Consider the following 18,002-nt stretch of genomic DNA (forward strand, 5'->3'; position numbering starts at 1 on the left):
AACGTCGCTTAATTCGAGACGCGGGACGAATCAGTGCGCATCGCAGTGCGCAACGCAGTGCGCAACGTAGTGCGCATCACATTGCGCATGTCGTCAGTCTACAGTTGAAAATTGTGCGAAGTGGACGTATCGTCGCGAATTCGGATTAAGTTATTTTACTCTTATTATTATCAAATTTATCAATTTTATATATTGTTAATCGGGTTTTTTAGATAATCCATTTAGTATAGTGAAAACAAAATTAATTAGTTTTGTGCATATCTTTGTGTCTTTTTTTTCGATTGTTCATTTTGTGTCTATTGCGTCATTAGCGTCCTGTATCGAAATATTTCGAGAGAGAATTTGAAAAGGTAATTTTAATTATATACGTTTATTTTACAACTTCTTGATCTTTATTTTTTATCATTATATTAAAATAAAAGAAATTTTTTACGGTTTGTTACGTATTCATTTCGTGAAATCGAATTGTTCAAGTATCGTATATTTTTCCGAATATATATATCGTGCGCAAAATATATATATCGTGTCTCGCGTATATGTTTATTGTTTACTTTTTTTGGTCTATCGTTTATAGTTTACTCAAGGCTAGAAACATTTCTTATGATATTTCATTTCCAAGAAATTGGATTAGCGTTCAAACATGTTTCGGTTTGTCGAAATGTCGAGCGTATCCCCTCTCCATCTTGTTATTCGATGCGCGAAATCGAAGCGCAAAGTGACATTGTTCGTTGATTCGTCGTAGCAATTAGACGTTTGAAATTTTCTCGAGACGTATATTCTATTTATCGCATAATATTTTAATATTATTTCTTTTATAACTTCTTTTATAACTTTTGTTATCATTTGTGCGTTAATTAATACATCTTTATTCAATGCTTTATTCATCATTATTAGAATTGATAATTTTTTGACAAGTAAATAATTGAGTTTCTCGTTTATATAATTCGAGTGTCGAATTACAAGATGGTTTATATTGTAAGTTTTTATTTGACTTGATTATTATATTACTTTAACATAATTTAATTTCATACATATTATTCATTTATTTAACAGTTTTGATTTTTTTCTGCGCAGGTTTAATTGGTAGTGTATGGTAATATTCTCGAAGGCGGGAAAAATTCCAATATGGACGCTGCGTCTTGGCGATTTTCTTTCGCGGTAAAATTTTACATTTCGTACGTATAAATTTTTATTCTGTTTTATTGGATTACATATTAGTGATTTTTGTTAAGCAATTCATAACAAAATTGGGTTTTAGTTAAAAAAAAAATGAGAAAATTAAAAATTTATAAGAAATTTTAATGATTTATCATTGAAAATTTTAAAATCTAATAACAAACATTTTATTAAATTTCAGATATTAATAAATAATTAATAACATTTTTATACATAATACATAATCAATTAAAATAATAAGGCAGTATTTTCAGAACAAATGATAAGAAGAAAAAAAATATAAAAAAGATATTGTTTCTTCTTCTATCAGTCCCCACCTTTCTATTAATTTAATGTTAATTTCAGAAAATATTTGTGACCGCGTGCAATGCGGTTAATAGAATCAGTGTTTGCTTCGTCATAGTATTTTGAATATTTTTTAGAGCATGATAGCTCTGATAAATGTAATAAGAATAATCAAACGCGAAGGTAGAATCAGTGTTTGTTCGCCGACTATAATTTATACGGACGCGTTATTAGTTTCTTATTTTTATTTTTTTTAATTTTAAATATTCGTTTTCGGTACAGAGTAAAATCAGTGCTTCTCTCAAGAGAATAAGGCGATCATCCATCACGCGAAGAGGTATTATTCTTTTATCTATCTAAATTTTTATTCTTTTAAATAGAAATTCATTGGAATTTCAATATCATTATTACGTGTCACATATTTAATAATTTCGTATTTCAATTTTTTCAAATAATCAGAACCGTGTTTTAAATTATGATATTTTGTCACAGATTTCTTTTATTCTCCTACCTGATGACAACCTTCTTCTCGATAACTTCTGGGCTATAATAACTGTGAGGGAAAGGATTCGTCGCATCGTACGGTGAGTCGCATGCTTTTTGGTTCCTCCGGTCATTCAATCATGTCGTAGGATAAAAGATCCGAATCGACACGGGTGACTGGTTGTATACGTAGAATTTTGCACGAGCACAATGACCGCGGATATTTATTTATAATAAATATCCGTGAGTAGTAACAATTATTTCTTTTGTGTTTTATTTATTAGTTCAGGCTAGGGTCTTCTTACACTTCGCGTTTTTAATTAATATAAAATGTTAATAAATTTTTCTAATGCCAAAACATATAACAATTATTATTAATATAATTATCAGTGTAATACAATAATTTGTTTGAATTTTTTAGAGTAATATTTTAAGTTATTTGATCAATTTGATTATTATGGTTGTAATATAATAATTTTATGTAACTTCAATATGATTTACAATACTGATGGATAAAGTTCAATTTTTACTCATACAAATATGAATTAAATTTTGTGCAAGAAGACATTTCGCGACAGGCAGATTTTAGAATCAGAGCAATAAGTTTTGAATATTATTCTTATGGCTTTGAAAATATGCTCTGATGAAGGAATCGTCTGAGGGTATTTCTATTAATATCTATATTAAATTACAATGAATTCTTTTTAAATTCTTTTTTAAATTCAATATTAAAAAATTTTCAAATTTAGTATGCTAAAATTTCAATAATTTATTCAATTAATAAAATAAAATTTAAAGTAGAATCACAAATAGATTGAAATACAATAAGATAATTTAAATTATAATGCAAAATCAAAGAATATTAGCTCGTTAGATACAAAATGAATATATTAATATTTTTTTAGCTCAGGATTTTCAGGTTTAACCCTTTCCATGTTCACTGCCAGGAACTCACTCACGTACCCAGGTGTTACATGAGTGAGGGAGAGGCAATGAATATGACGACCTTAGTTCATAAGCTAATACAAATTTTTTAGCGACTGACGATGTGTTAGTGTATCGTGCACGACGTACTTTCTACACTGTGTGTGAATGGTTAGGCTGTGGAATTGCGTCGTTTCAATTACTATTTCTTTCATTATTCAATCACAATTTATACAATCAAATTCGCAATTAAATATTGAAAATAATTAATAAATAACAAGATTACTAATCTCTACTAATCTCAAATTACAATATAATTTTGATTCATTACAATACTGATATAATACTGATACAATTTTGATTCACAATAATGGTACAATAATTTAGTCTGGTGATTAGTATTTTAAAAAACATTATATATTTATAAATATTCAGAATTAAAATGTAGATACATGCGTTTTTGAGATCGCGTTTCACGCAATGGTCGCTAGCCATCGTCAGTTGATTTCAGGAAAATGGTACGTAAAGTTAGAGTGTGCGAGTAGTGTGCCAAGCCCGGGTGTCGGAGACGTCCCGGGACGTTTTCCCTAGTGTAGGTTTTTGCGCCCGGGTATTATGCGTGAGAATCGTGGAATGAGTGTGTTGGTGTGCCTGTTTTGCCATTTTTTAAATATAGGGTTAGGTAGGATAGGTAGTATATTTCTGGTATGTCTGTTAATTATAAGTAGGTAGGGCCGGGCAGATTGTCACAGTCTCTGATCGGGTAGGCGCGTTTCGCGTGACAATCTGTTTCAGGGAATAAAATTTGAGAAATCGAGGGTGAAGCTGAGACGAATGGAGGACAATGCCATTCATCTCTGGCTTTGCTCATCGATTTTTCGAATTTCGCGGTCGCGGTCGTGATTTGCTTTCGAAACGAACGTTGCGCTCGAGATTCTGTGCATATACGGAGAATGATCATTGCGATCGTTGGTCGTCCATATGCACTTAACTTCCGCGATTTTTTTTTTCTTTTTTTCTTTGATTTCCGATTAGTGAATCTCGAGCCTAGATTTAAGTTTCAGCGGGCATTGCGCCCGAAGGAGGAAGACCGAAGAGGCCCGACAAACTGTCACGAAGAGGGCTGCAACGAATGGTTTCTCATCTTTTGGATCTTGTCTGGATTCAAAGGATGGGAAGTCATTGTTACTACTTTGTCATTGTGCTCGTTTTAGTAATATTTAGTAGTATATGTTGTATCGTCTTGGCCAATTTGCATGCTGGCCCATCATTTATCCAGTCATCATGGGCAAATCGCGGTTTTGCATTAGTGTTGCGATTGATTAATAACGGGTTGAATTAGAGTTGCGATAAAAAGCTCGCGTTTGCTATAGCGTTTCGTTTGAAAAGAATATCGCGGTTATTTTTAATTATTTTCATAACGAATTAGTATATTTTTTATTGTTTTTTTTTATATAAATTTGATTTTATTCTATAATGTAATTACGATTTATGATATCGTGATATTTAAAGTAGCTTTTTAAATTTATAAAGTAATATTTTATATTAAAAGTAAATTTTATATTAAATTTGAAGAATTAGTGTTGCGTTGATGAGAAATCGCGTTTTTTATAGTAGTGTTGCGTTTATTTGTCCAAATTGCCCATATTTCTTCCACTTGGATTGTGGAAGTACGTTCCAGTTCCTGAATCACCTATCGCAACCAAAAAGGTTGTACAAAGGGTGATTGTACGACGGCAGTCTCTGACTATGGCTGCAATCTTCCGCTATTAGTGTTGCGTCTATAATAAAATATGAGTGCATAAATTAGTTTATTAGAGTTTCGTATATGTTTTCGCGAATCTTTTATTTTTTTTTCTTTTTTGTTGATAAAGAATTGCATGGAATGTATAGTGAAGCACTCTTCGCGTTTTCTTTTGAGATTTTAGCATATTAGTGTTGCGAAATAGAAAAAAATTCCACTCACGGTTTGTTCGGATTTACATTGAGTGGATAATTATTTTGGTAACCCTTCTGGTTATCTTTTCGTCGTTTTTCTCTTTTCAGCATCCCCTTATTATGAGCGTTTGTTGTTGAAAATACTGTTAAAAAATATATTTCTTTCTTATCGATAAATATCTTCCATTTAAAATAATGAATTGCTTAACAAAATTTTGATAATTTGATTTTTTTTTTAATCTTCCTGTTCCCAGATTATTTTTTAATTATTAATCCAGTAATTGAGTTTGTTGCAGGTATGAAGAATTGAAGAGAATAAACAGGAAAAAATAGATATGAAATAATGTGTGATTCTCATTTGCTAGAAATTAATTATCTCTGTAATTGTTATTATTTCACTAATTCTGTTGTATAGTCTGTTTCAGGAATCTTCACCTCTTCAGCTTTCAATGGAACGGATTACATCTCATCATCAGTTAAATATTCTAATTTTTGATATTAGGTTGGATTAGGTTGTAGGAAACATTTAGTTTTTTCATCGATGGGATTTATAAACGATGTTCTATTCTTCTTCTTCCTATTATTAAAATAAAAAGCAACCTTGCTCTCCCTGATTCTGATTCGTTTTCCAAACCTATATTTCCTATTTTTCAAGGCAATATGATCATTCTGCCATTCTTAATTCCTTTATTTCTTCATTATAAACAAGTGTTTGATATTTGATAATTACGTGATTTTGTTCATTGATATATACTGATTTGCATTTTCCTCTTGCCATATGTGGTTTTATATCATATCATAAATTTTTTGAAAATTATCAATCAGTGTGAATGTAAATATGATGAATGTTGATACGAGGAGAATTTGTTAGATGTTCAATAGGCAGAGCTAGAAACGAATGTTTAAATTCTTATATAGATAGGAAATACGGAAAAAACTTGTAGAATAAGTAAAATTTTAATGTTTTTAATTTATGTGTTTTGTTTCAGGATTTTTTACAGAAACAGAAGATTGTATAATTGATTAAAGAAAATATATTTAGAATTAAGTGCATGCACAATCAAGAGTGTTAAATAAAGTAATGTATTGTAGAAAAGTAGATACTGTAGATAAGTAGATGGGTAAAATGTTGTAGTGCTTTCTGGGAAGCTTATTTCGCTTATTTTTTTTTTTTTTTTTTGCGCACGCTTTTTACTATCAATCATTTTTTCATTTTCACACCGATGGAAGTGTAAAATATTGATAGAAAATCTTTAAATTTAAAATATGTAATATTTATAATAGAAGTAGTAGTAGTAGTAGTAGTAGTAGTAGTAGTAGTAGTAATAGTAGTAGTAGTAATAGTAGTAGTAGTAATAATAGTTTTATTGTATACAGTAATTCATTCTAAAAGAATGGACTGAAATAATTGTTCGATATTTATTATATATGTAAAAATTAAGAATTTTTTCTATTCTTTTTAGAGAGATTTTTTCATAAAATAGGTAATAAAATAAAAATGATACCATTTTAATTTGATTCATCTTGATATTCGTGCACAATCGATATTTAATAAAGAAAAGAAGAATGACGTTTGAATAAGACGGAAAAAGGAAAAGATGAAAATCAGAAAAAGAAAGCGAGTCGAAAAAAAAATGGAAGGGACGAAAAAAGGAGCGATGACTCACGAAGAAGTGAAAGGTTGGTTTGTTTGTATTGTAACATACGTCTGTCTGTTTCTTCGTGTTTGAACGTATGGTCTTTATTGAAATCGAAAGGCATCCCTCTCCTCTGAGAATTCTGAATCTGAAGCGGTGGATCTCTCAGGATTCGTCGATATCAACCGATTTTCGTTCGTTAGTTTGGGTCTATCCGCCGATCGATTCGTTTACCGTGTTGTAAACACTGTGATGGTACGAATAATCTGTTTTCTTTTCTTGAATTAATAAAAATATTAATTAATTCAACATCGAATAACGATTAATTAATTAAAATTTTACACTCTTTTAGATGCTGAGGATTTTTCCACGAAGTGTTGTTAATAAAGAAATCTCTATTACGGATATGTAGAACGGCAGAAAGAATAAACAAGTTTAAGTGGAACAATATTTGATTCATTAATTTTCTTCCGAAATATTAAGAGTTCGATGAAAATATTTGAAGTGACTATTTTTTTCGTACAATTAAAATGAACTTTTTGTGAATTGTTATAGCGATATTAGTTTCTTTTTCTTTTTGATGATCGAAGGAGTTATTTATTATTGATAATAGGAGTTTTGAGAAAGATCAAAAAAAAAAAAAAATGGAAAATGAAGTTAGCTGTATGGAAAAAGAGTGTTTGATCGAAAGAAGAAGAGCGACTACGTTGGAAGAATGTTCTCATATAATTGGGCTGAATGGCGTGGCTCGTTACAACAGAGAAGCGTTTAAACAACTTTTGCAAGATTCGGTGAATATTTTTATTTTCAATAATCAAATTAATCGAAGAGGGATATACTTGTTGCAATTTTTATTTTTATCAATTAATGCAAATTAATAAATAAATAGTATTTAAACGAGGAAAAAATATTAATTTTTTTGCTTAAAATTATTATTTATTTGTATAGGTTCGTTAATACTTGGATACAGGAATATTCTTATTGAAATTTTGCTTTTCTTCCCTCCTCTTTATTCTATTTTTTCTATTTATATATTTTATTTTTGTTTCAACAATATCTTCGTTATGTAAATTAATAAAGCGCGATTATGCAATTCTACAAGACTGTCACTATTGCAAATATATGAAAAAACTTCATTTTAATTCGTCTCCAATGAATGAAATGTCTTATTCTATATTAATCTTTATTAAAAAGGTCAAGGCCAAAGCAGTGTTCCTTTCTTTTTTCACTCGAGATATTTGTATACAATATTTTCGTCTTATTTACATTCATTGGTATATACCATGTAATAAGCGAACATTATATCATATTCGTATCAAAATACGAATGTTACAATTGCAAATATTTGTATAAATGAAAAAAATATACAAATATTTAAGAACAATTTTTACTCGCTAACGTATTTCTGCTTAAAATATTCGAATATATCTGAAAATATTTCGTAAATAATCGCATCGATACACGGACAATGTTTGCATTATTCAAACAGAAAGAAACTAGAAATAATCAATAATCAATAATTTGATCGAAAAAGAAATTCATGAAACTGCTCAATGAAAACAGTAACGGCGAGAAAATGATGGGAATCAAGAAGAGGGAATCGTCAATCGTTTTCATTAAAAGCGAATACCATCGAGACGAGAAGAGGTATGATTTAATATCGAAGGATGCATTATTGTTCGAAGGAAGAAGGATACCCTGAGGAGAGTGACAGGATCGAAAGGAAACGGCAAGATCCATCGAGATCGGGCAGAGATCTCGATCAAGGTGGCCGATTGCCCCCGGCCAATCAGCCTTCACGCCTCCAGCATGTTCCACGCTCGTTATTTCGTCGTGCTTGTGATTGATTAACTTCTGCTCGATGATAATTCGTTTCTTTCGAGTCAGAAATGAGACGAGAGATCGTTTAATGCTAATTCTCAATTACTGATAGAGAAGATATTTCGTACTATTGATAATAGAATTATTAGTGGCCATATTATTATTGTTTATTATTGTTAAGATTTATGGATATCTAAATTTCAAATACTCGAAATTTTGAATCATTTAATTTAAATCGAAATATTATTATTGTAAATTTTGATTGTTCGGAATTTTGGATCGTTATTTAGATCGAAATATTATTAATATTTAAATGGATATCCGAATTTTGAGTATTCAGAATTTAGATTTTGAAATATTTTGATTCCTTTTTTTTAAAAATAAATTATCCATACATTTTTGTGATTTTTTTCTAATCGTAAGAATGAAATAAATTTCAGACGTTAATGGAAAAATTGTTCTCGTTATTCGATCGAAATGGAGACAGAATATTGACGCAAGATGAATGGATCGAATTTTTAAAGGGGAGATTGAAGTAAGAATTAATTAACGCCTTACGTATATGATTATTTTAAAAATTTATAAATAAATGGTACGTTAAAATAAATTATTTTATTTTAATAGAAATGAAAAATCAAATGATCTCATCGTTCAATTCGAGAACGTTGCATATTCCATATGCTGTGATAATCCAGTAACTTTTGAAAAATTTCAACAAATATTTTCCACCAAAGAGGTAACTCGATATAGTAATTTTTTTTTTTTCTAAAAATTATAAAAGATTCATTAACGTTCATTTCGAACGGATTACATTTAATATACTTGTATATATTACAATTTTTTTTTAATCATTCGTTTCTTTGCACATCTATGTTACAGATCGTAGATAAATTATTTCGACGAATCGATGAAGAAAATTTGGGGTACATCACATCCTTTCAAATCATGGAATTCCTTTCGAACATCAGCGATACAAGGTGATTTTAATATTGCAATTTTATCTAATAACAATTTTATTAACTTATTTTTATCTATAAATGATTATTTTGCGACTTTTGCAATTGTTATTAAAGAACGAATAATTACAAAATAGGCTTCTAGTTTATGAGAAAGTTCCATTTATCTTCCATCATATTTTGTCTTTATTCTCGAACGTTTTCATCTTTCGTGTTTCTCAAATTTAAAATCGCACGTTGTTTTAAATGTCAAAAAATTAAATATTAAAAAGTCTCGTTAGTGTTTAGAATATTAACTTATAAATTATTGGCAGAAAAATTCTTGTATCTCGAATATCTTCTTGATTTCTAGATACTTGTTGAATTCACCATTGCAATTATTTCATCTTCTAAATAACGTAACATCTGTAAATAATAATTATTTGAAAATAAAATTAAAAATGAAGACGTATAAAATATGTATAAAAATAAAAATTTACAGATATATAATGTTGATAAGGATGTCTTGTTCTCGAAAAATTGTCATCAACTTCTCGATGAGAATTTGATGATCTTCTTCGAATTCAAAAAAGATATTTCGAATCTTTTAAATGGCGTTACACTGGTTGTCAATTGTTCATTATGCTGTATTATTTTTTTTCTTGGATATTTCTCCTAATTTCTATCTCTATTTTTCAATATCGCATTATTTATTCTTGTTAATTGAAGAATCTACATTTCGAATCATTTCTCTACTATTTTTGGATATCATTTAATTCATTTTCGTCATATTTTCCGATACAACAGCATTGTTTGCCTCGCCAGTTGCGAAGATGAAGAATTTCAAATCGATTCTTAATAGGAATTGACTAGAAATAGAAAATAATCAGTCTACGAATGACTATTAAATTTGTAAAATCGAAAATAGGGGGATAGATAAAATAGATAGGGGAATGTACTGGGTGTTCCATTATTTTTGGAAAGGATAATTCGAAAAGAAAATTTGTTCGTTTGAAGCTTCATTTTTGATAATTTATCTTATCTCTTTTTCTTCTTTTTCCCATTCTTCATCCGATATTTCTTCTTCTTTCTCTTTCTCCAAACATTTTGAATATTTCGAAAAAATTGTCTGCATCTTCTACTTTTTCTTTTCTCCTCACGCAGAGTACTTCTCTTTTTTTCTTTTGCGTCTTGATAAATATTTCTCTCCTATCCCAAACATTTTGAATATTTCTTCGACGAAATTATATTCTTCTTTCCTCTCAATTCAACGTGGATACTTTCTAAGATTTTTGCAATCATATCGAACAAATATCGATATAAGCGAACTTTGCACATTTTTTTTTTTTTATATTCACGCAAAATCGCAATGCGTGAAATTCACAGTGGCGAAGAAACATTGATGCCTTCGTCAAGAAAATGTCGATTATCGTGTACGTACACCATCAAAATTTTAAAATCAATTTCTTCAATTTCATTTATATCGAATATTGCGTTAATTTTTTTGGCATTAATTTTGTAAATAATATGAATAGTAATTTTACTTACTTCGATTCCATTGAATATTTTAACTTTTTGCTAATATATTCGGTATTCTTCATTTCTTCCTTGATATTGGAAATTTATTAGATGAACATTGTGTCCATTGGATAATTGTGCTGATACTGAATAAGTAAAAATCGATAATGGAAACTATTAAGTATCATATTTCACGTAACAATTTCAAAATATTTTTTAGAGAACACAGCGGGATTATTTTTTTGGTTGTCTTCGGAAGTATATCCTTCGAATTCTTTTTTTTCGTAAATTTATCTTTAAATTTGTTTTTGTGGACAAAAAAACATGTTCTTTCATATTCTTTAATTTTTCGTTCTTTTTGAGAAGAATATTGTACATGCAATTATTCCTCAATTATTTCTTTAATCGAACTTTTTCCTCCAAAGTGGAGAAATATTTAAATCACTTAAAATAGTTTGGAGTTGTGATTAATTACTTCTGTAGAGATTGATTCATCTTCTTAAAGTTCTGTTGTTCTTCTATTCTTGCATTTTAATCCACTCTTATAATTATACACAGAATATTAAAATATTAATAATGATAATAAAATAAAACAATCTTGGTTTCGATATAAATCAAATATTGCTAAAAAAAATAAACGAAATTGTTCACTTTACAAGCTTATGAAGTAAAAATGGCAAAGATGTCGATTCTATACACGTGTCTTCAATAATATTGACTGTCGACAGAATATTTCAAAATTCTTTTCCACTCTGCTTGTTTCGTTATTTGTTTATGTATTTCACCTTTAAAATTGTATCACTGACAAATCGAGACAATAATACCATAATGGTAATACCATAATGGTGCTCAACTTTCCTTTAATTCCTTAATTAAAATGTTCCATTTAACATTTCAAAACCTAAATGTATGAAAAGTATAACTTTCTTTGTGACACATGTCTATGGTAATATCTTATAAAAAATAAAAAAAAAAATACTAGATAGAACATTTTAATTAGTAATGAATTTGGAATGCTTCGAAGAATAAGAATAAGAATCTGTCTTATTCTTTCCGTTTATTTCTTCTTTGAAATAAATGAGAAATAGATATATGATATTTTTAATATTTTTCAAGTTTCGAATTTTTTGCCATTTTATTGAAAAAAATCCAAACTTAATAATAATAATAATAACACTCTATAAATCTAACTCGTGTATGGTTAACGTCTGATTAGAACGTATCTATACTACTTATACTCCAAGTATATCAAGGACACGTCTGCATTGTTCTAATACTAACTACTTAAATAATAATACTGCTTGTGTTTATTCTACTCTTCATTTTATATCTACGATGATGTGTGGAAGAATATTCTCGTAGAATGAATTAACAAATAATTCTTATTGGTTTTTTTTTTTTTTTTTTTTTTTTTTTTTAATAAAATTTATAAGATATCTGATAGATATTCGTTAACCTTTCGTAAAATTTCATAGGCCGCTCGCTGGATTCGACAAGCGAAGTCTGGAATGGCTGGAAAAGATCTTCAAACAGACGGTGGGCAATGAGAAGGAAATTAGACGCGAAGAATTCAACAAAATCGTCACTTCGAAGAACGTAGGCAGGAGGCATAAGTATTTTTCATTTTCGAATTTGCAATATTATCATTTATTTCCTCCCTCGAATTTTCAATGAAACTTTGATCGAATCTTTAAAATATCCTGAAATTTTAGTTCAAAAAAAAAAAAATATTATTTTCTCAGCCGTTCTTCACCGACAGAGTGTTCCAAATTTTCGACAAGGATAATTCTGGAACCATATCTCTTCAGGAGTTCGTCGATGCTATGCACCAGTTTGCAGGAAAAAGCCCTGACGACAAGATAAAATTCCTGTTCAAGGTTTACGACATTGATGGTACAAAAATAACATTTGACATTGTTATTGTTTTTTTTATTATTATCCCAATTTATTCACTATTCAATTTATTTTATACGGAAAGGCGATGGATTGATACAGCTTCGCGAGTTGGAACACGTGATGAGAGCTTGTTTGGAGGAAAATGGAATACGATTTAGCGAGGAACAAATCGAGGAATTAACCATGGCTTTGTTCGATGATGCCGATCAGTCTAACCGAGGCGCCATTACTTTCGAAGCTTTGAAGAAACAGTTAGAGAAACACGAAGGACTTTTAGAGAATCTTTCAATCAGGTGGGATAATCTTTTTCATCGTCACGTCCTCGCCTATTAACAAATATTTATTTATTTATTTATTTAATTTAGTATCGATCGATGGCTAGTACCACCAAAACCAGAATCGAAGAGGAAATCACGCTTGCAATTCCTCGCTTCGTTGCGTCCTTATCAATTGACGAAGCCGTACATAAAGAACAATTACGTTTACATCGTTTTCATCTCGATCTTTGTCCTGATCAACGTGTCTTTATTCGTGTCGAGACTCTACGAGTACAGAAAGTCCAATGGCTATGTTATGCTTGCTCGTGCATGTGGTAAAGATCATTTTATATTATAAATTGAATTAAATGAATTTATGCAAAAATTGTGAATTAAAAAGATTACAATTGCACGCAATTTTTAGCAAATAATGTAATATCGATTTTACATTATAAATCGAATTGAATGAATTTATATAAAAATTGTGTATATGAATTAAAAAGATTATAATTGCATGCAATTCCAAGCTAATGCAATATCGATGTAGTTATTAGAAGAAGATATATTTTTAATACAGGCCAGTGCTTGAATTTCAACTGCAGCTTCATCCTGGTTCTTATGCTGCGTCAGTGCATCACCTTTCTACGAACTCACGGTTTCAATTCTGTATTGCCACTGGATCAACACATTTATCTGCACAAAGTGACTGGAGGTTTAATCGGTGTCTTCAGCATAGCTCACACGTTGATGCATCTTCTTAATTTTGGTATGATGCGTGCAAGGCAAAGGTTTCTCTTTTCTTTCAAATCTTTCTCAAGATTCAACACTTTTCAGGTACCGTTGTTATCCATGACGAAACTCTCAATCACAATAACTATACATTATCCGAATGGTTATTGACGAGTCGACCTGCTCTGTTTGGTCTCGTAGAAGGCTATGCAAACCCGACTGGATTCATTCTTGTCATCCTTTTCCTCGTAATAATGATTTGTTCGATGCCGTTTGTTCGACGTGGTGGATGTTTCGAGGTTATAAGTAATTTTTTTAATTTTTAATTGTCGCCAATTGCAAGAAAAAAATATATACACTTTGACAATTTGTTTTAAATTTCTTGAATTTAATCTTCTGTTTATCAATGTTTTTTAAAATATTTTAGAATTATATCTTGTTATTTCGTTCCAATCTTCTTAATTTCCTAATTTATTAATATTTTACAGATATTTTACTGGTCCCATTTGTTATACGTACCATACTGGATATTGGTCATATTACACGCGCCGAATTTTTGGAAATGGTTCATAGGGCCAGGCACAATATATTTGTTGGAAAGAATACATAGAATTGCCTGGTCTCGTTCGCAATTAGGAAAAACGTACATAAGCTCAGGTCTTCTTCTACCGTCGAAAGTCACGCATTTGGTCATCAAGAGGCCCCCACATTTCGTTTTTCATCCCGGTGATTACGTCTTCGTGAATATTCCTGTCATAGCCCGTTACGAATGGCATCCATTCACTATTAGCAGCGCTCCAGAACAAGAAGGTTCGAATAATCAATTTATTATAATGTTTGACAATAAGATGGAAAGCTAGCAATTAAAAGTACACGAGGAGAGGAAAAGAAGAAAATTTTCTATTTTCAGAAATGATATTTTCATCAGAAAATTTCAAGCTAGAATCTGATATCTCAAACGTTTTTTTCTTTTTTTTTCTATTTTATTTTAATAGACTATATATGGCTTCACATTCGAGCAGTGGGCGAATGGACCAATAGTCTTTACTCGTATTTTGAAAAGGAGCAGATGAAACTTCAAAGGGATAATATATTTCCAATTGAGAATCGCAATAATGCGAACGTTTCTGAGTTAGTGTGAGTTTCGTATGTGATAATAATTAATTCATTTTAATTAATTTGCAGGAATAATATTAATTTACGAAATAAAAGTAATAATTTGCTATCGTATGAATAAAATTGAACAGATATAGAATTTTAATTCAAATTATATTTTATTCTATTATATTTATATTAGATGAAAAAATGTGCTTGTGTAGAGTAATCTACATTAGTCTCACATTTTTTTTTTTTTTTTCAATTCCAGGTTCTCCATGAATGGAAAAGTGAACGAGAAATTTCTTTCACCCATTCATCGTAGCTTTGATAATCCCGTGTTTGCTTCTGATGATGAAAAAATAACACAATCGCCTCAGTCTGCAATTGGTAATTTATTCGGAATTTTTTAAAATTACTCGAGTCTCAAAATTGGTATTTTTATAAGCTTCTTCGCTTTTTAAATTATTATTAAATTATTCTATATTTTACAGCATTTTATATTCGATAAATTTCTTCGTACAGGTATAACGGATGTTAAAAAAATGTCGAACAATCGGAAGCTTCATCATTCACTGCTCGTTAGCAAGATGCCTTTGGAGAAATCTGTATCCGTACCTGACATGCTACCAGGAAAAAAGAAAAATGATCGATTAATTGCGTAATTATAAATTATCTATAATTTCATACATATTTCTATTATATTTGTATTAGAACGTAACATTATTTTTGTAATTATTTAAAATTTTTGTAATCGATAGAATAATTTTATAATATTTCGTGGTACATTTACTCGATAGACTTCGTGATTATACAAGATCAGAATCAGAGAGAAATTTCAACGAACGTCAAATACGCGATGCACGTTTGAAATCCTTAAACGAGGTCTATTCAAGCCCTCAGAATAAAGGATTGGCGCAAAGCTTTCGATACATGAGGAACAAACCCACTATAATTGCTTTCAAGACTCCAAGCTTGGAAAAGTATGAATTGGAATCAGGCGACAAAAATAGTAAGCTTAAAGAATTTACAAATTCTTAAACGTAAAAGTGTGAAACACTTGTCTGCATATAATTTTTTCAAATTAATCGAGTTTTGTTTTTGATTGAACAGCAATACAAGAATACAGAAGAAAACAATCCAATAATTTAAGCAGGATTCAATCGGCAGCAGAGGAGGGTAGATTGCAAATAAAATTCGAGGAAAGTTCAAAAAGGAACGATATCGAGTTTGATTCAATTTCTCATTCATTGAACTATACTGTTGGAAAACCATTGGAGGTGTCTAAATAATAAATTTTTATTCTGAAATCTCTTGATGAACGATAATTTTTTATTTAATTATTTGAGAATAATTAATAATCTAATTGATAAAAAATAATAATATTTAAATTAATAGATAATTTATTTAGATTTTCTTGGATGGACCATACGGAGCTCCTTCAAGCCACATATTCCAAGCTCAACACGCAGTTTTAATTGCAACTGGAATCGGAGTCACACCTTTTGCTTCCATATTACAATCTATCATGCATCGTTATTGGAAAGCCAGGCACACTTGTCCAAAATGCAAATTTTCGTGGGCTAGTGAAATTCCTCCTACTGTGATGCATCTTCGAAAGGTATATATGTATATACCTTTAATGTATATATATATACATACCATATAAAAATGAAATGTAGATAAATGAAATGTCTATTTAAAATTTCAATTCTTTATTCAATATGTTTGTTCATTATATATATCAATAAAAGTTTTGTATATAATACAAATACATAATATATTAATAATAATATATGAAATATTTAATAATTAATATAAGTAGTACAACATTTAACATTTGTTTTCAGGTTGATTTCTTTTGGATCAACAGAGATCAACGATCCTTCGAGTGGTTTGTAAATTTATTATCTCAATTGGAAATGGAACAAGCAGAATTAGGTGACGCCATGGAACGTTTTCTTGAGATGCATATGTATATTACCAGTGCTTTACAAAAAAGTGATATGAAAGCTGTAACATTGCAATTGGCTATGGATTTGGTTCATCAAATGGTAGAAATAATTAATAAATTTCATTTTTTATTTCTTCTATGAAAAAAATTTTTCTTCAAGATTTTATGACTCAGAAATAATAATAAATAAAATGATGATCTTGCAATGAAGAATTGTATTATTCCATGTGGATAATCTTTCAGGAAAAACGGGATCTTATAACAGGTTTGAAGACACGGACGAATGCTGGCCGACCAAATTGGGATAAGGTGTTCAAACATCTTCAGGATCAGAAGAAAGGCAAAGTGACGATCTTTTATTGTGGCCCACCACAATTGGCAAGAATTTTACGTTACAAGTGTGATCAGTTTGGATTCAATTTCAGAAAGGAATCATTTTAAATTTTCTCAAGAAAGGAATTATATCACTATGATATTTTATTACACCGTATTGTTGCGAGATATTCTTATAAAATTCATCCATTATCGTTTTTTTAAGAATAATGATATATATCTTAATTTTGTATTGTATAATCAATAATATTTAATTTTGTTTTATCTAAAATCAGGATTTTTTTTTTTTTTTTTTTTTAATATTATACCAATACTTCATTTCATGTTGTTCAAAATTCTAGCAGTTTCGTGCATCAACCAAATTGTCATTAATATCAGCAGAAAATTTATCTGTCGTTCCGTCATTACCAGAAAATTTAACAAAATGCCATTTGACATTTGAACGAAACAAAATAACGATCGTCAAATTATTTCCCCAAATTTATAGTTACCTTTAAATATTTTAATAACTCCAAATATGTAGAAATTTTGTACAGTATTTGCATAAGCTACGTTTTATGTAGCGTATATTTTGAATATTTTAATTTCGCAGAATTAATCTTTTCCAAAATGCCGCGAATGAAACATACGTAGACGAAGAGAGCAAATAATGAGAGAAGGATAGAAATAGAATAAAAATTGTGAAATCAGCGCCATCTCCAGAGTGCCGCAAATGAAACATAAAAAGATAAAGAGAGAAAATAAAACGATAAAGTGAAAGAAGGATAGAGATAGAATAAGAATTGACAATCAGCACCATCTCTTGAGCACTAGAAATACTAATTCAAAAGCAAGATAAATTGGGATAAGATTTGAAACGCGCCATTTCTTGCATATTTTTTTTTTATTTGCTTTTTAGCAGAAATTGCTTTCGATGGTAATAATATTAAAAAAAACTTTTCCAATAAAAGCTAAATAAGATTTTTAAGATTTAAAGCATTTTATTAATTTTTTTGTAGGATGATGCATAAAAGAACCTGCA

At 29.6% G+C, this 18,002-nt stretch overlaps 1 protein-coding gene across 1 annotated transcript; it reads left to right on the forward strand.

Moving 5' to 3' along the window:
• Positions 1-6,655: 6,655 nt before the first annotated feature.
• Nox (NADPH oxidase) lies at positions 6,656-17,411 on the forward strand. Its single transcript, XM_086908728.1, has 19 exons — positions 6,656-7,234; positions 8,705-8,799; positions 8,889-9,000; positions 9,144-9,241; positions 12,193-12,313; positions 12,460-12,610; positions 12,696-12,906; positions 12,979-13,205; positions 13,448-13,636; positions 13,705-13,898; positions 14,088-14,409; positions 14,595-14,736; positions 14,966-15,084; positions 15,220-15,355; positions 15,495-15,706; positions 15,808-15,974; positions 16,106-16,315; positions 16,545-16,748; positions 16,892-17,411. The coding sequence occupies exons 1-19, from the start codon at positions 7,088-7,090 to the stop codon at positions 17,087-17,089; spliced, it is 3,255 nt and encodes a 1,084-aa protein (XP_086764854.1). The 5' UTR covers positions 6,656-7,087; the 3' UTR covers positions 17,090-17,411.
• The last annotated feature ends 591 nt before the right edge of the window (positions 17,412-18,002 follow it).

The sequence above is a fragment of the Apis florea genome, unplaced genomic scaffold, assembly GCF_048593485.1.
Source record: "Apis florea isolate Af1SG1 unplaced genomic scaffold, ASM4859348v1 contig_3081_pilon, whole genome shotgun sequence".
NCBI classification, from domain to species: Eukaryota; Metazoa; Arthropoda; class Insecta; order Hymenoptera; family Apidae; genus Apis; species Apis florea.

Excerpts from the sequence above, each read along its gene's own strand:
- Nox (XM_086908728.1), top strand. The coding sequence starts at position 7,088 with ATGGAAAATGAAGTTAGCTGTATGGAAAAAGAGTGTTTGATCGAAAGA. Across the intron at positions 7,235-8,704 it reads AACAACTTTTGCAAGATTCG|ACGTTAATGGAAAAATTGTT; the intron begins GTGAATATTTTT and ends AATAAATTTCAG. Across the intron at positions 15,707-15,807 it reads GGAATCAGGCGACAAAAATA|CAATACAAGAATACAGAAGA; the intron begins GTAAGCTTAAAG and ends TTGATTGAACAG.